Genomic DNA, 21,651 nt, shown 5'->3' on the forward strand with positions numbered 1-21,651 from the left:
CTGATATCTCGCCCCTCATCACAACGTCCCCCTGGGTTTTGTATCTATGACAGATACAGGCTGCCCTCCTGTACGCGCCCCTCCGCCACCTTCGTTTCTCCAGGTGGGGCACCAGCCCGGAGCAGGTGGTGGCCTCGTGCACAGTCCTGCTGGGGCTTCTCGCCTGGCCGGTACCCAGCCTTCCTGATGTGACCCCGTTCACCTCCCGCACTCGCAGCCCGTGTCTTGTCTGGGCAGCCAGACCCTCTTTGGGAGAGCCCTCTCATTTCCTGTCCCATCTCACTTCCTCACTGTGGCCACCGAAGCTGCAGGCCGGGTCAAGGGACCATAACGTCCCGTCCCCCAGGGTGGGTCCCTCGAGGGCCTCAGAGTCTGGGGTGGTGAAACCTCGCCAGCGAGGCCGCAGTGGGCTCAGGAGGAACCTGTGCAGTTGGGGCTGTGTTCTGAGGTCAGGACGCTGGGAAACCACAGGAAGTGAGTCGGTGCAGAGCTGATGCGCCTTCGTCCCGGGACAGGAGCTACAGGCGGGTGAGGCTGGGGGCATGTCGGCGGAGTGCGGGGAGCCCGGGCCGGAGGGGCCTCAGGGGCCATCCCCGGGGCCAGGCGGTCTCCCCGGGGCCTCGGGCTTGGGACAGTGCCCCCCTCGGACCACATCCGCCCCCTGGAGCCTGCCCCTCCGGAGAGCTCACGCGGCCGCCGCGGTGCTGTGCTATGTCAACCTCCTGAACTACATGCACTGGTTCATCATCCCAGGTGAGGGGGGGAGGGCGTCCCGGGCTGCACCTGCTGTCACTCACGGCTCCCGGCCACCTGCTGGCGCTGTGGACGCACGGCACCCACCGCCGAGCAAACTGTCTTCTCGTGGAGACGTCCCAGCCGCTCTCACCCCTGGAGGGGGGGCGGGCGGTTTCAGCCAGGCCCGAACCGGGGAGGGAGGCATCGAGTTCCCAGTTCAGCCCCAAACAGGGTGTATGCACACAGCTGTGGGTGCAGGAGGCGGTGGGTGGGTGAGGGCAGCAGGGCGAAGGCCCGGAGGCTCTGGGGTGCCCCGTGAGGGTGTGGACGGCAGGCCGGCAGCCTGGCCCAGAATAGCCTGGCGTTTCTGGGCCAGCGGGCTGTGTGCAACCTTGCACTTTCTGATTTCCTTCCTGGAGGCCCCGGGCTACCCTGTTCTGCCTGTTACTGGCACATTCACCGACTCATTCATTCCTTTATTCTTCGAGATTTAACCTTTTCTCTCTGCATCACGGACTCATTCACGACTGGCTGAAGGAACATTGACTACAGGCTTGGAGACCCGGGGAGGGGTCCGCCTGGTGGTTCCTGAGCTCCGGAATGGCCGCCTCGAGGGGCAGAGGGGGGAGCTCGTCACCGGGACTCCTGCAAGGCAGAGGGACTCACAGGCCGGCCTGGGGGGCTCAGGGGGCGGAGCTCGGAGGATCACAGGACACGGCAGCACAGGACAGGGCAGGAGGGACGTCAGCGGGGTGGCCCCAGGACGGTGACTGAGGGCTCCGGCGGGACCCAGAGGAGGGGGCACTCGGGTTGGGTCTCGAAGGACGAGCAGATCGGCAAGACAGGGAGCCGGCGGGTGGGGGGGGGACATTGGGTGAAGGGTCAGCGTGGGCCAAGGCCCACGGGGCGGAAGTGTGTGGTGTGGTCAGAGCTGACGAGGGGAGCGTGGGGAACTGTTCTAAAAGAGTCTTGTTGCCAGATCACAGCTCCTTGGTTGCCAGGCTGGGAGCTGGGGCTTTCTGCTGAGACAATGGGGAGCCACGGATGATTTTTTTGGGTCGGGTGCGGGGGGGGGGGGGACTATGCTCAGATGCTCAGATTGGTGCAAACAAGACAGGGGGCCAGTCCGGGGCTAAGGGGGCTGAGGGTTTGGGTGGAGGGCCCGAGGCCCGGCAGGGGTGCAGGGCCTGGGGGCGGGTCAGTCACCGGTGTGGAGGCCTGCAGGCCTGCAGGCTGGGGAGCCCCTTCCTAGTGGGCACTTCCTCTGGCCTCAGGGACCGGACGGAGGAGGCCTGGAGAAGTGAAACCATGCGGAGAGGTGCCCGGGGCTGCTGGGGGGCAGGAGGTTTTCGAGGCAGCCAGATGCCCTGGGGGAAGACGGCCTAAAGGTGAAAAGCAGGCCGGGAGGATCCCAAACTAGGGCCCAGTCCTCACCCCGGAAGATGGAGACCAGTGTGACCCTACAGAATTTTCGCGTAGTTATTGACTTATTAGTGTTTTTCTCTCCGATGAATACGTCTTATTCACGTAATTAAAAATACTAAGAAGGGGGAAAAAGAGGGGCCGCTTGGGTGGCTCAGTCAGTTGAACGTCAGACTCTTGTTTGGGCTCAGGTCATGATCTCACAGTTCATGAGTTCGAGCCCCGGGTCGGGCTCTACGTTGGCAGCCCGGAGCCCGCTTGGGATCCTCTCTCTCCCTTTCTCTCTGACTGTCCCCAGCTGGCACGCTCTCTCGCTCTCAAAATACCAGTAAATAAACTTAAAAAAAAAAAAAGATATTAAAAGGAAGGAAACACATACAGCGTGGCATGCCCAGACGCTGCGCATCTGGGGCCAAAGCAAATGTCTTCACAAAAATCTCTTCTCTCGTCTGGTTCTTTGGTCTTTCTTTACCTGCTGACGGGCCTCAGCCGTGTGGGTGTGCGGCTTTCCTCCCCACCGCGTGGCCGCTTCTGCAGGCAGCACTTGGTGGGAGGGCGCCTCATCCGTGTCGCGGGGACAGTGACAGTCCCCGCCTCTCAGGGAACAAGCACGGGGCCCCGCTCAGGGGCCTGGGCCTCGGCCACCTCATAATCCAACGAGAACGACGATTGCTTTTCTTTCTAAGGACTTGGCCAGGGCCTCACAGCTCGGATGACCAGGCGCCTCCGCTTGGACGACCTCTTCCTGAAGTTGTGCTTTCGGGGATCGGAGCCTGGTGTCGGGCAGTCTCCTCCCTCTGGGTTGAGCCGAGTGCCCATGGCACCGGCCTTGGCCTAGGGAGACCCTGGAGGGCCTGCCACCCTCAGGGAGGCGGGCCGAGGTCGGACCTAAGTGGGGCCTGTCTCTGAAGCGCTCACATGCACTGTCGTGACTGTCTGCTCGTGCGTCTGGAAGAACACGCGTGTGCACACGTGTCTCTGCACGCCTATGCTCACGCATGGGTGTGCATACCCGAGCAGGGCTGCGGCCTTGCAGTCCCAGGGACTTCCATTAACACCGTGGTCTAGGGGGACCCGGGTGGCTCAGTCACCTGAGTGTCTGACTCTTGATTCTCAGCTCAGGTGGTGAGCCCAGGGTCGTGGGATCGAACCCCGCGTCTGGCTCTGTGCTGAGCCTGGAGCCTGCCCTCGATTCTCTCTCCCTCTGCCCCCTCCCCTGCTTGCGCGCTCTTTTTCTCTCTACAAATTAAAAGGAAACAAAACAGAAACAAAAATACCCACCGGTAGTCTGAGCGAGCAACTGTGCAGCCGCGGGGAGCCTCCCGTCACTCTGACGATGGTGGCAGGTTGGCACGCGTGTGTGGGACACGTGGGCGCCTCTCTGTGCACGTGTCAGTGTGCGCGTGCGTCTGTGTCCCGGGGTGTACGATATGTGTCCGAATGCGTACACACACTTGGGCCTCTGCGATACGTGCTCCCGGGCGTGTGGACGTGCTCCCCTATCTGTGTGCGCGTGTGGTTGTACGTGCGTGTGGGACAGAGAGGAAGAGAACCGTGGGCCCCGAGTCACCCCCTGTGCTGGCCCGCGGGGCCCTGTCCCAGACGCAGGGGCAGCTGCCCTTAGAAGCCCTGTGGGCCACTCCCCATTTCCTGAGCGCTGTCCGTCTGTCCACAGGCGTGCTGCTGGACGTACAGAAGTTTTTTGAGATCAGTGATAGCTGTGCTGGTTTGCTTCAGACAGGTAAGGGCTGAGTCCCTGGTGGAGCTGGGGCCCTGGGCTCATGCTGGGGAGGGGCCTAGTTCCAGCCGCTGGGAAATGGGGGCCAGGCTGAGCCCCGCTGAGTCCCCCCGGCACAGAGGAGGGGACGCTGAGGAAGGGTGGTGCTGGGCGCGAGGGCAGTGTGGGTAGGAGAAGGGAGAAGGTCGGCCCGGTGCCTGAGCAGGGACTTCGGCTTTGAGCGGAGACACTGCAGGAGCGGGGAGGACGGCTGGAGAAGGCCCCTGAGCTTCAGATCATGACTGTGGCGTGCTCTCTTGTGCCTATGTAGCCCGGCCGGGGCCAGAGACGGGCTGGGGTTGAGAAATCCCGACACGTGCTTTCCCCTGTGGGCCTGAAGAATCTGGCCCCCGGAACTCAGACAGACAGACAGACAGACATATGTACTTCCCACATGTGTTCAGATGGGGTTTGGGCCCACGGGGCCTACAGTCCAGCGGTGGGGACCAGCCACACCTTCCATGCACGGTGACACACACGTGCCCCCATGGGCACACTCACTGTCACGACACCGGATACGCACGTGTGCACACACCCAGCATGTAGCCGGCACCCGTGTGCCCCTCTCTGTGGCCCCTCCTTCCCCCAACAGTCTTGCGACAAGTGGGACCCCTGGGGATACACAAAAACCTTTCAGGGGCTACACGGGCAGAGTTGGGAGAGAATCCGCTTACGGAGCCTCAAGCCCGTGTTTTTCTTTCCTAAAATGGACCCGTCTGAGAGAAAGCTCCCGGTTCCTCTTTCCCACCTCACCCCTCCAAGCAGGAAAATGTCCCTCTTCCCTGTTCTGTGCTTCTCCCACGCCCAGCCCTGGGGAGTGGAAGCCTCCAGGGTGCCATGCGGACGGGACCTTCACAGATGCCGGGCTCCCGTGCGAGGTTGTGGGAGCGTAGCAGAGAGGGTGTCAGTACAAACCCACCGGGGGTGTTTCCTCCAGGCCACAGACCCGCGGCCAAGTGCCAAGCCTTGTCTGTCTTCCTGCTGGCGTGACAGTCTACTGTTTATCTCTAATTTAGCATTCAGAAGCAAGATGTTGTCTCAGGGATGGGCGTCAACACATTGATTTCAGAGATCTTTGAGATATTTAGTATCTTTCTCACAGGCGATCCTCCTGGTTGTTGGATCGATTCGGCGAATAAGACTTGGTTTTGCTCATTAAAGCGGTGTCCGTAGATGGCAGACGTTCCCGCGGATGCAATGAACGCCTCTGTGGCCCCAAGGGTTTAGATGAAAATATCGTGTAAAAAAATACAATAACGATGGAGATCACATCCTTAGCAATTATTTAAACTTAGGATGAGAACGTTGTAAATGTTGGCTGAAAACGCATGAAGGGGTACGTAGTTCTACAAACGTCTTTAAAAGGCACCGGAGGAAAAGAGTTAGCAGGCCACCGTGTACGTCCCAGGTCCGTTCTGACTGCTGCTGTCTCAGGGCTGAGGCCGGTGCTGGTCTCCAGTCATTTCTGTAGCCAAAGCGAGACCATCTCAGCTCGATACCCGCAACTTCTAGGTTAAACAGATAATGGGAGGTGAGTCGATATTTGCCCCCCTGGTCCTCTCCCTGGTGAACAGGATTATTACTACAAAGCGGTGATAAATGAGATGTCGTGGAAGGAGTTTGTGCAGGTGAGGGAGAGGGGCAGAGAGAGAGAGAGAGAGAGAGAGAGAGAAAGTACGTGCGTGTATGTGTGTGAGTGTGTAGAGAGGATGTGCGTGTGCCTGGGGGTGTGTGAAGGGAGGCTCAACTCTGCAGAAGCAGCCCAAAGGCTGCTGGGGTTGATGACCAGATGACCAGGCTGTCTCCGGTGACCTGGGGTGAGTCTTCGCCTTTTTCTGGGTTGTCGTGAAATGGCCTGAGACCCACCCTGTGTCTGCAGAAGGGAGGGAGCCCCTGACTCAGCCGTGGCTGAGCTGTAAGAGTGGGGCAGAGGGTGGGGGTTAGCAGTGGTCAGACCCCCTCCCCTTCCAAAGGGACAGACTGGCTGTTGGAGTTAGTTCGTCAATTAATAATATTTAATGATGTGGCCTTTACCATGTGCCCAACACTATCTCAAGTGTTTTGTGATATTAACTCATTTAATCTTTACAACAAACCCACGAGGCAGGTATTGTTATTATGCCCATTTTATGCATGCCGAACCTGAGGCACAGAGAGGCTATGGGGCTTGCTGAAGGTCACACAGCTGGGATCAAATCCAGGCAGCTTCCTGTGGAGTCCTTCTCTTAACCCGCTGCTCTTTTATCGCTCCCATTTGTCACAGAAGTCATTGGATGATATAGGAGCAAAGGAGTGTGTGTGTGTGTGTGTGTGTGTGTGTGTGTGAGTGTGCCTTCCTTTGGGGGCAAGGTTCTCCATTTCAGGGCATCTGTGGATTTAAGGTGTTTAGATCTTATAAAGGATCCCTGCCCCAAATCTCATAAAAGTATTAGAACTTTTGGGGAAGTATTTTTATAACCTTTGGGTAGAGAAGAGATGCATTAAGGAGACAAGAAACACCACGCCGGGAGTATTGACACATTTGAGGACACCAAGGTAAAGAAGGTAAATTCGACATGATTGAAACCATAAATGCAGTTAGTAACAACAATGGATGACATTTATTAGGCATTAACATAAAGCTAGTCACTGCCTTATTTATTTATTTTTGGGACAGAGAGAGACAGAGTATGAGCGGGGGAGGGGCAGAGAGAGAGGGAGACACAGAATCGGAAACAGGCTCCAGGCTCCGAGCCATCAGCCCAGAGCCTGACGCGGGGCTCGAACTCACGGACCGCGAGATCGTGACCTGGCTGAAGTCGGACGCTTAACCGACTGCGCCACCCAGGCGCCCCAGTCACTGCCTTTTTTATATGCTTAACTTCATTGAATCTTCTCGATAACCTTCCACAGGAAGCACAATGCTATCTCATTAGATAGTTGATTCGAGGGGCACAGAAGAGTTAAGGAATTTGCCCAAGGTCACACAGCTAAGCAGTCATTGGGTCAGGATGTGAGCCCATAATTTGCATTTTAAATCCTTAAACGTAAAGACCTGGGAGAAATTATTTGCAATTCCCACAAGGGCCCAAGAGAGAAATGGGCAGAAGGTGTGAGCACAGGAACTGACATAAGGACAATGCAGATTAAAACATCAGCGAGACACCGTCTGTGCCTCAACCATTAAGAGGAACAAAGTGACCGATCATATCAAGGGAGCTGAGATACGCGCTTCTGCACGAGTGTAAACGGATACAGCCTTTTTTGGAGGCCTATTTTGGAGGTAGCTATTAAAATTCTAAATGTCCCTGGCACCAAAGACCATTCTCTGTGGAGTATTAGGTCGAACCATTTTAAATTGCCTTTTTTTTTGTAGGTCAAAACTGGCCTAATTTCTGCAACCGCGCACGGCTCCACCCAATACCAGAGCGGGTGGGGCGGAGTGGGAGGGGCTGGGACGAGTCTGGACGCTCATTAGGCTCAGGCAATGTCGATCATGAGCGCTCAGCGAATGCGGACCCAGGCGTGGGGCGGGGCCTCGGGCGGAGGCGGGTCCGGACGCCGCACTCACCTGCGGCCGCGGACACGCCCCTCCCCGCCCCCCGGAGGGTGGAGACGGTTTCAGGTGAGGGACTCGAGCGGCGAGGGTGCAGAGTCGTGCGAAAACGCGGCAGTTTCTTTGTCTTCACAGAGTAGCAAACGCGTTCGTTAACCCAGTCTCCCAATTCAGAAGGGTTTACTTTAAAAAGATGGAACAAATACAACTGACGGTGTCAGGGGAATGTTCTTCCTGCTTAGGAAAACCAGGCCTTTTTCCAGCCTCCGGGAACGACTGCACTCATTCTAAACCCTGCAGGTCTGCACCGCAGGCCCGGGCAGGCCTCCCTTGCCTCCCGCCCCCAGCAGGGGTGTGACGGCAAAATCGGACCTGGCCCAGCCAGGCAAGGGGACGGACAGCTCCGCAGAGACGCGGGGCCTGGCGTGCACCGAGCGCTGGCGGCTCGGGGGACGCTCAGAGGGGTGGAGTTAGTAAACCCCAGGCTGCACAGCGAGCCTGCAGCAGAGCCGGGATTTGAGCCGGCCCAGCTCCCTCCACCCCCTTCCCAGTTCCCCTGACTCGGGGCCGTGGGTCGTGTGGCCTCCACCCACTGCCAGGGTGTCAGCTTTGCGGCACCTGAGCCAGGCCTCTTCTGCGGGCCCGGAGGCCCGTCTGCGCGCCCACCACCACGGGGGAATGCACGAGGCCCCGGCCTGTCCCCTCCAGTCTTCATAGGTTGCCTGCTGCTGTCTGCACCTGTGTTTGGCTACCTGGGCGACCGACACAGCCGCAAAGCTACGCTGAGCATTGGGATCCTGCTCTGGTCAGGGGCGGGCCTCTCCAGCTCCTTCATTTCCCCCCAGGTGGGTGCCCTCCTCCCTGCAAGGCGCCCTGGATCTGCCCCCTGCTCCCACCACCTGCTCCTTCCCGTTAAAACATGGGTGGGCTCCAGGCTGGCTGCAGGGGCGCCATCCAGGGCCGAGAGAGGACCCCCTTAGACTCTCTCAGCGGGAGACTTCCTCTCCTGCACCTCCCGCTGCTGCCTGTGGGGGGCGGGTGGAGGTGACAGCCACTGTCTGGGGGCCCATGCCTGGCTGGCAAAGGCACGGCCCAGGAAAAGGGCTCCCCTGGGCGGTGGGAGAGTGGGTGGGGAGGCAGTGGCTGCAGGCGCCAGCAGGGGGCACCCGTGTGATGTGGGGACCTGGGCTGGGCGGGTAGCCAGGCGTCTGTGAGCCCAGATCCCCTCCTCCACCCCGGGGGGGGGGGGGGGCTCCTGTCACCAGGACCTGAGGCCTCTGACGCTCGCTCAGGTCCCTCACCCCGAGGGTGATCTTGGGGCTCACTGGGGTCTTGTGCCTGCCTGCCCAGTATTCCTGGCTGTTCTTCCTGTCCCGGGGAGTCGTGGGCACCGGCTCGGCCAGCTACTCCACCATCGCGCCCACCATTCTGGGCGACCTCTTTGTGAGGGACCAGCGGACCCGGGTGCTGGCCATCTTCTACATCTTTATCCCTGTCGGAAGGTTGGTGCCACCCCGGACCCGCTCCCCCAGGCGGTAAACTGAGGCCCAAAGGAGCCTGAATAGTCTGGGCTGGGGTAGGAGGGCATCAGACCAGGAGGGCTCCTTCCTCGCTTTGTCCCTTTACCACCCTGGGCCTCAGTTTCTTCATCTGCAAAGGGGGGGCAAGAACACTGGCTGATGGGCTGTGTTGAGGGTTCGAGGGAATAAAGATGCCTCCTACCCCGTGGGACGCTTGGGAAGGCCTGCCTGGGGGAGCGTGTGGGGCCGGGGCGGGCTCCCCCGGGTGGGGGAGGTCAGAGTGGATTTGCAGTCGGACCCAAGAGCTCTGACCCAGGTTTCCTGGCATTGCCTGACTCAGGCAGGGCTGAGCCTTGGGTCCTTGGATAGGGAGGCAGGGGCAGTGGTGCTGGAGACGGGCCTGAAGCCAGAGGTCACCGGTGACTTGACCAAGGGCAGTGGACATCTGGGCCTCATGTGGCTCACTTTTCCTGTGACAGGGTTGTGAGCAGCAGAGAGCCAGCCCCTTGGGGTGGGGCGCCCCAGCTCAGGCTGGCCTTGGGCTCAGGCTGGGCCTCCCCCACTGCCCATCCCCTTGCCCTTCCCCCCTCACTCCCGTTCCCCTCCCCCCCACTGCCCATCCCCTTGCTCTTCCCCCCTCACTCCCGTTCCCCTCCCCCCCACTGCCCATCCCCTTGCCCCTCCCCCCCACTGCCCCGCCCCCCCCCCTCACTGCCCACCCCCTTGTCCATCCTCTGCCGCAGTGGTCTGGGCTACATGCTGGGCTCGGCCGTGTTGCAGCTGACCGGGAACTGGCGCTGGGCCCTCCGAGTGAGTCCAGCCTCCTGTTCTTCCTCTGATCCCCCTGGGCAGGCAGGGACTTTCCAGCCTCCAGTGGCCTTCGCCACTTGGCACGGTAGCTGGCGCCGTGGGGGGTGGTCAGACGTTGGCAGCTTCAGGCGTTTGACGGAACGCGAACCGTGGAGGTCACGGCCCTGGATTCAGATGCTGGCTGCTGGGTCTGCTCAGGCCGTGAGCTCAAGCAAGTGGCTTGCAAAGCGGGGGCAGTACGTGCTGCCTCCTGGAATCTCAGAGGTGGACAGACAAGGGTGGGGACATCCCAGGGCAGAAGTGGCCTGGCAGGTGGAGGTGGTGAGAACCCCAGTCGGCGCCAGTCCTCAGCCACGTGGGCTCACGGACCCCAAGAGAGCAATCACTGAACAGACCGCATGGAGGGAAGTCCCAGGGGGACCCTACTCCCCAGAGAGGCTGCATTCCTAGGGGTGAGGGGTGAGGGGCAGTCAGGAAATGAGCCCCCTGCCCCACCCCTCCCAGGGCACAGAGCCTCCCGGAGCCCGGGCCACATGGTTCAGCCACGTGCAGGATCTCCTGGGTCGCAGGGGTGTATGTGTGGCCCTGAGATCCTGGGTCCTCCGTGCCCAGGTCATGCCCTGCCTGGAAGCTGTAGCCTTGGTCCTGCTTATCGTGCTGGTTCCAGACCCTCCCCGGGGAGCTGCTGAGAAGCAGGAGGAGGTGGCCACGGGGGGCCCGAGGAGCAGCTGGTGGGAGGACGTCAGATACCTGGGGAGGAAGTGAGTGTCCCTGCTCCTCCCTGCATGTCACCAAAAACCCTGTCTGCCCCGGCATTGCTGACCTGCCTCTCTCCGCCTCCAGGGAGCCCTCCGTGACTGTCCCAATGTTCACAGCCTTCTTCCTCCTCTGAGCTCCCAGTCACCAACTGAGGTGCCCCTCCCTCAGTTGGAGGCCCCCTGCGCCTGCCTGCCTGCCTGTGACAGAATGGGGACCGGAAGGGAGGGAGGGAGGCAGAGTGAGCTCCGCCAGGGCCTTATCCCCGAGTGACCTGAGACTTGGAACCTCACTCCCCTCATTTATTCAGTGGACATAATTCTCCCCGGGTTGCCGGGAGGATGCTGGGAGTTAATCACTCACCTCTGCAAACCTCGTGGGAGTGCGTCCATCCTCTTTCTGTTCCAGGCATGGGCGGGGAGGCGGCCCCAGTCAACTGCACTCCCGGCCTCATGACTTACTGGAATGTGGGGCGCGGACAGGCCCTGGCTCTCTTTGATACAGAGCCATGCGACTGGGGGGGGGGGCGCTGGGAGGAAGGTGGGGGCAGGGGGCGGCTTCCTGGAGAACGTGCTGTTGGGTTTGGGCCTTCCTGGACGGGGAGAGCTGGTCTTGCAGAGAGGAGGGGGGAAGGCCCAGCGAGAATGGGGGTGTGGCGGGGGCTGTGGCGGGAAGGGTCCGGAGCCTGGGTGAGCTGGGAGGGCAGTGACAGGAGCAGAGGGGCCCTGCGGCCACAGCCCTTTCTGGGGGTGTCAGCCAGGGCGCTTCTCTTGCAGCTGGAGCTTTGTGTGGTCCACCCTTGGGGTGACTGCCATCGCCTTTGTGACTGGAGCTCTGGGCTTCTGGGCCCCCAAATTTCTGTTCGAGGCCCGTGTGGTGCATGGACTGCAGCGCCCTTGCCTCCAGGAGCCGTGCGACAGCCAGGACAGGTGAGGGGCCGCTGGGAGCCCTGGGCGGGCACGTGCCCCGGGACTTGGGGCCTTGCTGGCAGACTGCAGGCCAGGTTCCCCTCTGGCTGAGCTCCTGTACCTCCGGTGGCCGTAGGCGGCAGCCTCGTCCCCTCTGGGCCCCAGTCTCCCCGCTCTTGGGCCACTGTGGGGGTCCGGGAGGCACTTGGCAGGCGGGTGAGGCTTCTGCAGGGCCTGTGGGGGCGATGCTCCTGTCTCTGTCTCCTTGGCCTCCTCTCTGGGGACACAGAGAGAGCTTCGTGGGATTTCCGGAATGCCCCATGCCCGAGCTGGGCCCTCTGCCCGTAGGTCCCCTTCCGTCTTCCCATCGTTACTTCTTAACCTTTAACGTTAGCTGAGCGTTTTACGTGAAGAATCCTCAGAGGTGTTGTAATGACAAACCCGATTATTCCTGCTGCAAATGAGGAGACAGAAGTTCAGAAAATTAAGTGACTTGTCCTGGCAGCACGTGGCGGAGGCAGGTTCAAGCCCCTCGGACTCCAAAGCTGGTGGTCTTAGCGCCACGTCCTGTCGCCTCTGGAGACGCCAGTTCCTGCTGGACTTGAACATCTGCGCACCGCCTGGGGGCGCTTCCTGGAGCACCGCGGGGGCCGGGAGGAGGCAGCAGTGCATGAGTGAATGCATGGACCACACGGATTGTGATGCTGGCCTTGCAGCCACAGCCAGACTGTCACCTCCCTGGAGACAAAGACTGGGCCCTGAAAGTCCCGCAGCAGCTTGAAAACATGGGACACGGGACTCACTTGTGTGTCTAGCGTTCAGTGGCTGTGTGTCCCTGGGCAAGCGAGTCCCTTTGTCAGAGAGCCCGAGGCCTCGCGTCCAGATGGTTGCACTGGGCCACGTGCCCTCCCAGGCTCCAGGGGATGGTCCTTCCTGCCTCGTCACCTCCGGGGGCTGCTGGTGTCCCTTGGCTTGTGGCCGCGTCCACAGTCTCCACAGCTGTGGTCACGTTGCCTTCTCCTGTTGTGTCTCACGTCTCCCTCCGCTTCCCTCTTATAGAGATGCTGGCGATTAAATGGAGGGCCTCGGTTAACGGGTGCTAATCTCCCCTTCTCAAGACCCTTAATGCAATCACCTTTGTAAAGGTTCCAGAGATTAGGGCATAGACATCTTGGGGGGCATTACTCAGCCTGCCACAGGGTAGGTAGAAGGTCCTGGTGTTGGGGTTCTGCATGGACCTCAGCTATTAACACACCCTCTGCGGTTAGGGTAGGCCCCACGGTGAGGGTGCATCGAGGGAGGGAAGCTTCAGGACAAGGATGCCGGCTTAGCCCCTGGGAGAACTTCCAACACTCAGAGCTGGCCCCTGTGGAAGGGGATGTGTGGTGGTAGTGAGCTTCCCGCCCCTCAGGGCATGTAAGTGGGAGTTGGACAGCTGCTTGCCAGGGCTGTTGTACAGAGGGTCAGCATGGAACTTGCAGGACGTTAAGGACCCTCTTGGCTCTGAGAGTCCGATTCTGGGAAGGTCTTGTGGGTTGGGGGTAGCTTGGCGGCTGGGCCTGTCCTCTGGCCACACCTCCTGTGTGAGGGCCCTGTCTGAATAATCAATCCTAAGTCTCAGGAAGGTCTCCAGAACCTTCCAGGGCCAGCTCAGACCCGGACTCCAAGGTAGACAGCATTCTTCCAGGATTCGGGGTCACTCGACTGGCCTGAGCCAGAACCTTGTGCAGCTTGTAGCCTGGGAAGGGTCGCTGGGCACCTTTAAGCTGCCTAAGGCCAACACGTGCTTCGTCAGGAGGCCCTGGCTGTGCCAGTGAGGGGCTGTGTGACCTGGGGCAGGTCCCTGCCCTCTCTGGGCCCTACACTCCCGCCTGTTCACCACGGGGGTGGGGCAGGGGGATTAGCCCACCGTCCTCAGCCTGTGGGATGGATATTTCACAGAAGCTGTTTAGAGGAAAGGCGGTTTTGGGGAGACTTGGTTTGTCAGTAAGCACAGTCTCGCACCTGTCGTGTTGCATCTTGGCGAATGGTCATCACCCCGCCATACCGGAGGCCATCTGCGCACTTCTGGAAATGCTTGGGCCAGGAGGGGGTGCTGGCAGCGGGAGGGGGTGGGTGGGGCAGTGGTGCTCCAGGCCAGGGGGGCCGGAAGATGGGTGAGTCCGGAGAACCCACAGTCATTTGTGCAGAGGTGGGGGTGGAGAGAGAAGGGCGAGATGCCACACGGGCAGCAGGGGCCGGTCCGCAGAGCTGGCCCGAGGACAACGGGAGGCCACCGAGCGCTGGAGAGGCCCTGACTACATCCATGGTTCGTCTAGGTCAGCGTCGCTTGAACCCCTTTAAAAGGAGGCTGGGGGGGGGGGGGGGGGGGCAGGTGGGCATTGAGGATCCTGGCTCTGCTGCTGCATTAGCTGAGTGACCTTGCCTTATCCTTCCTCCACCTTGCCCCCTGCGGCTGTCTGCCCGGAAGTTCTGGGACTGTCTCTTGTACTCCAGGTTCTGTGTTGCCAGCGTAGTTGGGAGATTAAGGCGCACCTGGTTTGTGTCCTCCAGGAATCAGCAGGCTAGTGAATGACCTTGATGGTAGAAACGCAGAAGCAGATCTGGGAACTGAAGGGAGTGAAGGAATCAGCAAGGGGACAGAGGAAGGCATCTCCAAAGAGGGGATCTTGTGACGGGCCTTGACAGATGAGTAGGAGTTCAGTAGGTGGGAAACCTAGTGAGGAGTGTCCGGATGTAGGAATAAAAGTATGAAGTGGGGACAAGAGCCCATCTGGGGGCAGAGGTTGGAGCTGGGGGATGGGGTTGAGGTCAGCCAGGGTCAGACCGCGGAGGGCCACACGGGCCGCGATGAGTTGGCACCAAATCCAGTGGTGTCTGAGAGCTGGTGGGAGTTTTAGGCAGGGGTGGGCCCTCTGTATTATTATTTTTTCAAACCTATATTTTAGAAAGCACCCTCTGGGGACCTGCTTGGAATTCGGTCTGAGGAACCCTTCCCCAGGCAGCAGGTGCAGGAGGGGGTCAGGGGTAGGGGAAGCGGGACAGGGAGTGCAGTTAGGAGGGGCTGTTTGAGCAGTGAGGCCTGCTGGGCCAGCCACCCTGGTGGCCAGTGACCTCCCCAGGACGGGGCAGGAAGGAAAATGGAGGGAGGGGCCCTGAGGACCCAGGAGCATTGGTAGGAGGGAGGGGAGGGGACCCACAGTCACACTCCCCACAGGTACCTGATCACGCACTCGGGGCAGGGGCTGAACCCCAGGACAGGGCTACCCCCACCTGGCCAAGTAACCCTGCTCTGCTCTTTCCCATCAGCCTGATTTTTGGGGCGTTGACTGTCGTGACGGGCATCATTGGAGTTGTCCTGGGAGCAGAGGCTTCCAGGAGGTACAAGAAAGTCAATCCTCGGGCCGAGCCCCTCCTCTGCGCTGGCAGCCTTCTGATCGCAGCCCCCTGCCTCTACCTGGCTCTCATCCTGGCCCCGACCACGTTCCTGGCCTCCTATGTAAGTGAGTGCCCGCTGGTGGTGTGGGTGGGTGCTGCTTGTTCGTGTGGGCCGATGCCGGGCCAGGTTTTATGTACATTATGTTTATCACTCCGTCCAGGGACAGCCTGCTACCCCCATTTTACAGATGCGTAAACTGAGGCTTACCCAGAGTGGCACCGCTAGGGAGGAACAGAACTGGGGTTTGAGCCTGAGCCTTTCTGGCTCTGAGCTGCTGGTGAAGGCTTTGATGGGAGACGGTGGGACGCATTTGTTCCTCGGATGTGCTGTGAGAGCCAGGAGAGATGGGGTGACAGGTGAGGGGAGTGAAGCCCAGATTGGCCATGGCCCATGCTGACATGCTCTCTCGTCTTCCGGGCTCTATTCCGTCATACCCCTCCGTGTGCCCCACCTTGTGGCCGTGCCAGTGACGGGCTCGCACCTGCCGGCCTTTGCTGTGCCCGTCCCTCTGCAGGGGCACGGTTCCCCCTTGAGCTCCTTCTGCAAGGCCCAGCTCAAACGCTGCGTCTCCAGAAGCCTTTCCAGACCGTCCCATGCCCCTGTCAGAATTCACCGTTCCTGCTTGGGTTCCATGCATGTTTGGGTCCCTCAGGCACCGTGGTGTATGGGTGGGGCTGTATGCACACCCCCTGCTCCCCAAAGCCCCAGCCCTGATGGTCTCACCAGTGGGAAAGGGCCAGTGATTCTGGGAAGCTGGTGCCAGCCTAGCCCCAGCCAGATGGGCTCCCCTCCCCTCCTCTCCCGTCCCAAGGCCCTGGGGACCCCACCGTGGACACAGGTGCCCCTGCACACACAGGTGGGCTTCACCGAGCAGACTGAGACCAGAACTACCCACGCCCAGAGCCCACTGTCACACCCGCGAACTGGAAAGTCAACACGTTGGTCCTGCTTCCAAATAGTGTCTGTCCAGGCCCAGATAATGCACGGGGGCGAGAGGGAGCTGCGGTCCGTTTGGTTCTTCTCGGTCCACCTCTGCCCTGGTCCCTGGCCCCACTCCGGGCTGGGCAGGCGGGAAGGACGGCCTGAAATGGGGCACGTGTTACCGTGTCCAGAGTGGGTTTTCCCGAGTGTCCGTGTCCTCCTGGTGCCAGATTCCAGATGCTGGCTGACCAGCACGGGTCGCTCTCTTGGGGACACTTTTTGGAGCCCTGGCATTTGCAATATCCAATCATTGGTGCAGGTCGTCTTCCAAGGCGTCCCTCCTCTCGGCTCAGCTGGTCCTGCTGGACCCACCACCGGGGCTCCCCTCTCGTGACCCCCAGGCCTGTCTCCTCTGCCTGGCGTCTGTCGGACCCTGGATGCCCTGGGGAGGGGCTCGGGGCCGGCATCCTCGTGCCCCTGGGTGACACGAAGGGGTGCCCCCACGGTGCCCTGTGTGAGCTCCACTCAGGCGGCCCCAGCACTCCGCTGGCTCGTGTCCTCTGTCTGTGGCTGGGTCGCTCGGAGCCCCTCGCCAGCTCTCCTACTCTTCAGGTTAACCCTCCCCAGCCCACGCCTGCGGCCTTCCCTCTAGAAGCCAGGGGGAGGGGGCCATACGGGGCCGTCATTTCTCTCCCCAGGTCCTGAGGGAGGGGATGGCGTGTCTCTGAAGGTCTGGGTGGGCTTCTGCCGAAATTCCCGGAGGACAGACAGGTCCTGTTAGCGCTGCTAACAGGGGGGGAAGGGCTTTCTCACCCCCACTTACAGATTGGGAGACCGAGGCCCGGAGACAGAACACAGACAGTGGGACAGACAGAGCCGAGAGCCAGCCCGTAGTCTGTGTCCTCCATGCCCTGCTGACCCTTGTCGCTCCCGTGGGGGAGGAACGGAGCCCGGCATACAGTAGGTGCTAATAAGTGCCTAGATGCTTACTGGCATCCGGGCCGAGGGAGCAGCTCCCGGAGCGGGGCCAGATCCCGGCTGCTGGGGCTCAGCGGGCCTGACCTTGCAGGCAGATGGAGGTCTGTCAAAGGCCGTCCCTGCGTCGGCTGGGGCCCAGTCCCCTGCCAGTCCTGCTTCTGCCACCGTCCTGTTTGGCTCTGGGAGGCGGCTCCTTGGCTGTGTTTAGGGGACACAGCTGTCTCCCCCTCTGCAGCCTGGCGCATCTCCAGGGCTGGATGGCTCGTCTAGAAGTGACATTGCGTCCCGGCTGACAGAGGCGGAGAAACTCTTCTCTGGGCCTGCCGCAGGGGTGAGGGGCTGCGGGCCGGATGGTGGGCAGGCCGGGGGCGCGTCCCTCCGATGCTGGGAGGCTGCTCCCTCCGTGACTCGTGTGTGGGCCTGGCGTGGGACCCAGTGGCACCAAGCCAGCAGGCCAGGCTCCCGCCTTCCAGGAGCAGCGCGGAACCTTCCGGGCCTCCTGAGCAGAAGCCCTTCCATGGCTCCGTCTGTGCCTCTAACTGACGTTCCGGCTTGAGATTCGGGCCCTCTGCCTGGCACGGCTCCTGCCGTCTGTCTGTGGGACCGGTGCCAGGAGCCCCTTCCTGGTCTGCTCACCTGCCCACTGCCAGAGACACCGCGGACCTTCCGGGGCCCCTGACGCCTCTGGAACTGAGCCCAGCTCCTCTCATGGCGCTCGAAGCCCCTCATGACTCCCTTGACCAGCCATGTCCCCTGCAGTGCTGACGCCAGGGCCCCTCCTGGTCCCCACGTCTGTCCGGCCGACCCTCCCTTGGCTCCCTCCGCACCCCTCCTCCGTGGAGCCCTCCGGAATTGCTGGGCTCCACCTGCCCCCCACTCCCACCCTCCTGCTCTCTGTGAGGCCTTCCTTAGGCCACAGTTACTTATGCTCTGACCCCTGTCCCAGCCCAGGGGCCCGGGGGGTCCCACCTTCCTCAGCTCTCGGCCTGAAACACAGCGCCAGGTACTTGGTGGGGGGGTCACCGCTTGCTGAGTGGAAGGCTGCATCACCAGCCACCCGAAACATTCATTTGTTTTTCTATTAAATTTTTTTAAATGTTTATTTATTATTTTGACAGAAAGAGAGAGACAGAGTGCAAGCAGGGGAGGGGCAGAGAGAGAAGGAGACACAGAATCTGAAACAGGCTCCAGGCTCTGAGCCGTCAGCCCAGAGCCCGACGCGGGGCTCGAACCCACGAACCGTGAGATCGTGACCTGAGCTGAAGTCGGACGCTCAACCGACTGAGCCCCCCAGGCGCCCCAAATGTTTGTTTATTCCTGAGAGAGTGAGAACGAGTGGGGGAGGGGCAGAGAGTGGGTCCAGCTTTTGCGGAGGGTGGGGGGGTTGCACTGAGGAGGGGGCATCTGGCTCCTGTTTTCTGCGTCTGTGGAGACGACCGTGTGGTTTGTCCTTCATCAAATCTGCTTCAGCGCACTGACTGCTGCGTGTTCACGAGGAATGTGGTCTTTGCGGTTTTGGCATCAGGATAACGGCCCCGAGGAACGTGTTGACAAGTGCTTCTTCCTCTCTGATTTTCTGGAAGAGTTTGGGAAGGACTTGTGTTCATTCATCTTTAGACATTTTTAGAATTCACCAGTGAAGCCATATGGTTCTGGGCTTTTTGTTGTGGGAAGTTTTCTGATCACTGACTCAATATTTACTTGTTATAGATCAGTTAAGGCTTTTGATTTCCTTTTATGTCATTTTTGATAGTTGGCGGCTTTCCGAGAATCTGTGCCTTTGTCTAGGTGTCTGGTTTGTTGGGGTATAGTTGTGCCTGGTATTTCCCTTTTCCCCTCTCGGCTCCCTGAGGTTGGCGGGACGTGCCTCTGCCATTGCTGGTTTTGGGGACCCGAGTGTTCTGTGCTTTCCTCCTGGTCGGTGTCGCGAAAGCCTCATCCATTTTGCCGCCAACTTTGTTGTATTGATTTTCTCTATTCTTCTGTTATCGGCCCATGTTCGGTGGAGTCAGTCCGGCTTCTGCGGTCATAGGCGTGGGTGGGGCTAGACCCCTGCCCCCATCCAGGTGACGCGGGGTGTGGGCTCGTGCCGCTGCCGTGGAGGTGGAAGAAGCGGGTGGATCCCAGGTACATCTCGGAGCAATTTCCCGATGAGTCCACGCGGGGTGTGAGAGAAGGAGGGGGTGCGGAGGCCTCTGAGACACTAGCCTGTGCGGCCACCAGCAGGGAGAGGACCCTGGCCAGGAGCTGTGGATTTGGGTGCAGTGCCTTTTCCATTGCTGGTTTTGGGGACCCAGGGTGCGGTGACGGCAGGCCGGCATCCTGGGGGAGGGGGCTGTGGGGAGTTAGACGTGGAGTCTGGGGCCACGGGACACGACGTCACCCCTAAAACCTTAACGGGTGGGAGATGGCTGCGGCTCACCATGCAGGAGCATCATCAGGTTTGGGGGACGTTACAGGGTCAGCGTCTGAAACGATGTCCAAGGGACGCCTGGGGGCTCAGTGGGTTAAGCGTCCGACTTCGGCTCAGGTCACGATCTCGCGGTCCGTGGGTTCGAGCCCCGCGTCGGGCTCTGTGCCGACAGCTCGGAGCCTGGAGCTGCTTCGGATTCTGTGTCTCGCTCTCTCTCTGCCCCTCCCCTGCTTGTGCTCTCTCTCTCTCTCTCTCTCTCAAAAATGAGTAAACATTAAAACAACAACAAGGAAACGATGTCCAAAGGCGACTGAGGAATTGACTTCTGTTCAAAATCCGGAGTCACTGTGTCTGCTCCGTCCAACTGGCTGTGTGTCCCTTCACTTTCTCAGATCCCAGAAACCACATTGGTTCTTCCTGCACCACCTCTGCCATCCAGGGAGACCGATCTGACTTCCTGGGAAGGGCACGTGGAAATGCGGGCGTGTGTGCCCATGTGAGTGTGCTTTTCGGGGTGGATGTATGCGGGTCTGTGAACACGGGTGTGGACCCTTGTGCTTCCGCGTGTGCATCTCCGGGCACCTTCACGATCGGTCTGTGCATTGGTTGCGCGTACGTGTGTTCGGCCTGGACGTGCACGGACGCGCGTTCATTCTGTACGAGCCCGGATGTGTGTCTGCCCTGGACGCGCACGATGTGTGGGGACGTGTCTGCGTGTGCCGTTTCGCGTACGGGTCTGTGCGTGAATGTGCACGTCCACGTGTCTCAGGGCAGCGGATGACCGTGCGGACGTGTATGCACACGCGTGTCTGCACACGCGCTGAGTGTAGCTCAGCGGAGAGGGATCCGGGGCGGCACTTTGTGCCGCCCTGCATCGCCTGAGGCTGGGACCAGCCTGTGCCGTGTGTTTCATGGCGGTGAGGTTTCCTGACCTTATGGCGTCTGGTCCGGGGCCTTCCCTGGGGAGCCCTGCTGCTGGACACCCACCTGCAGGCACCGAGGGTTCCATCCCTCCCTCCTTCCGGGTCCTTGGCAGGGGAAGTGGGCTTCTCAGCTGTTAATTAGGATCCAGACACGCACAGCAGGGTTTGGCACACACCCCCTTCCTTGGCCTCCTTCCCAGAGTCACTGCCCTTCAGAGGAGAAGGTCTGGTACTCAGCCGACGGACCGGACCGAGCCCAAGGCGGGGGCTCCAGCACTGCCAGCCCCGTGGCCGGAGGACATCCTTGGGGGGAGGGGGGTCCCGATGGAGGGGCGGGGTCAGGGGAGGGGAGCGGGCAGGCATCGAGCCTCGAGGCATCAGGGAGATCTGGATGTTGTTTCTGCTTCTGCACTTGCTGTGTGAGCCGGGGTGAGACCCTGGCCTGGCCGAGCCCCGATTCTCCGTAACGCGGGGGCCTAGTGCTGGCCTCTTGGTTTCACCGAGGAGCCTTCTTTTGTGCCTGTTCTAGTTACTATGGGAATGTGATGACACTCAGCGGTTTCGAGCAACAAAAATACTCATTTTGCTCGTGAATTTGCAGTTTGGGCGGGTTGGGACTGGGGATAACTTGTGTCTTCTGCTTGAGGGTAATTGGTCAGGATGGGGTGCTGGATGCCGGCCGTCGGCTGAGCCTCGGCTGGAGCTGGTGGCCGGACCGGCCGCCCGTGGCCTCTCCACGTGGCCGGGGCTTCCTCACAACGTGGTGGCCGGCCCCCGAGGACTAGCGTCCAGAGAGAGCCAGGTGACGCCGTATTGCTGTGTGTGCCCTGCCCTCGAAAGTTACACAGCATCATCTTTCCTGCTTTGGGTTCTTTGCTCCAGTCCCAACTGCTTGCTCAGAATTCAGGGGGGATTCGGTCTTTTATGGGGCTTTTGAGAAAGCACGTGGGGATACCACAGCGGCTGTTTTGGGCTCCTGCCCCACTGTGCTCTGGGTCCCGTTGACCACCAGCCATGGGGGAGGGGTCCGGGCACGCAGCCACGAAGCCCCGCAGGTGTGGGCCACCCGGGGTCCCCCGGTCTGCCCTGTTCTTCTGGCCGCTCAGGCGAGAAACCCTGGGGTGGGGGTTTCACCCTTAAAGCCCTGCTGGGCTCCGAGGGGCAAGGCTGCTGGGAAGCGGGCAGAGACCTTCAGTCACCTCATGGTGACTCCTCCTGTCACCCGAGCTCCTCCTTCCTGAGCTCCTCCTGTGTGCCGGCACCGTTTCAGACTCTGAGGATCCACCGTTGAACAGATCAGGCAGGATATGCGTGTGATATACGAACCCTGCAGAATAAATGATACGTTAGGTGGGGAGAATAACAGAGCAGGGAAAGCGACATGAGGAGGGGCCGGGGCAGGGCCAGGTGGTCAGCGAGGCCTTGCTGAGATGTGGTGAGGGAAGGAGCCGGGTGGACACGAGGTGCAGTGAGGGGAAGCCTGATGCCGGGGGAGCAGCCAATGCAAACGCCCA

General features: G+C 60.6%; 1 protein-coding gene across 4 annotated transcripts in view; it reads left to right on the forward strand.

Moving 5' to 3' along the window:
- The first annotated feature begins 320 nt into the window (after positions 1–320).
- The window catches only part of SPNS3 (sphingolipid transporter 3 (putative)), a 40,867-nt gene continuing 19,536 nt past the window's right edge, over positions 321–21,651 (forward strand). For 2 of the 4 annotated variants that reach the window (XM_030295003.1, XM_030295004.1), the window contains exons 1-8: positions 321–753; positions 3,833–3,898; positions 8,178–8,314; positions 8,820–8,971; positions 9,733–9,799; positions 10,412–10,560; positions 11,332–11,484; positions 14,773–14,962. In XM_030295003.1, the coding sequence (XP_030150863.1) occupies positions 543–753; positions 3,833–3,898; positions 8,178–8,314; positions 8,820–8,971; positions 9,733–9,799; positions 10,412–10,560; positions 11,332–11,484; positions 14,773–14,962 (1,125 nt within the window). In that variant the 5' untranslated portion in view covers positions 321–542. Of the gene's footprint in view, positions 754–3,832; positions 3,899–8,177; positions 8,315–8,819; positions 8,972–9,732; positions 9,800–10,411; positions 10,561–11,331; positions 11,485–14,772; positions 14,963–15,062; positions 17,920–21,651 lie in introns of those variants that run through there. The other 2 variants (XM_030295005.2, XM_032591237.1) reach the window with 2 other exon arrangements.

The sequence above is a fragment of the Lynx canadensis genome, chromosome E1 (assembly GCF_007474595.2).
Source record: "Lynx canadensis isolate LIC74 chromosome E1, mLynCan4.pri.v2, whole genome shotgun sequence".
In the NCBI taxonomy this organism is placed as follows: Eukaryota; Metazoa; Chordata; class Mammalia; order Carnivora; family Felidae; genus Lynx; species Lynx canadensis.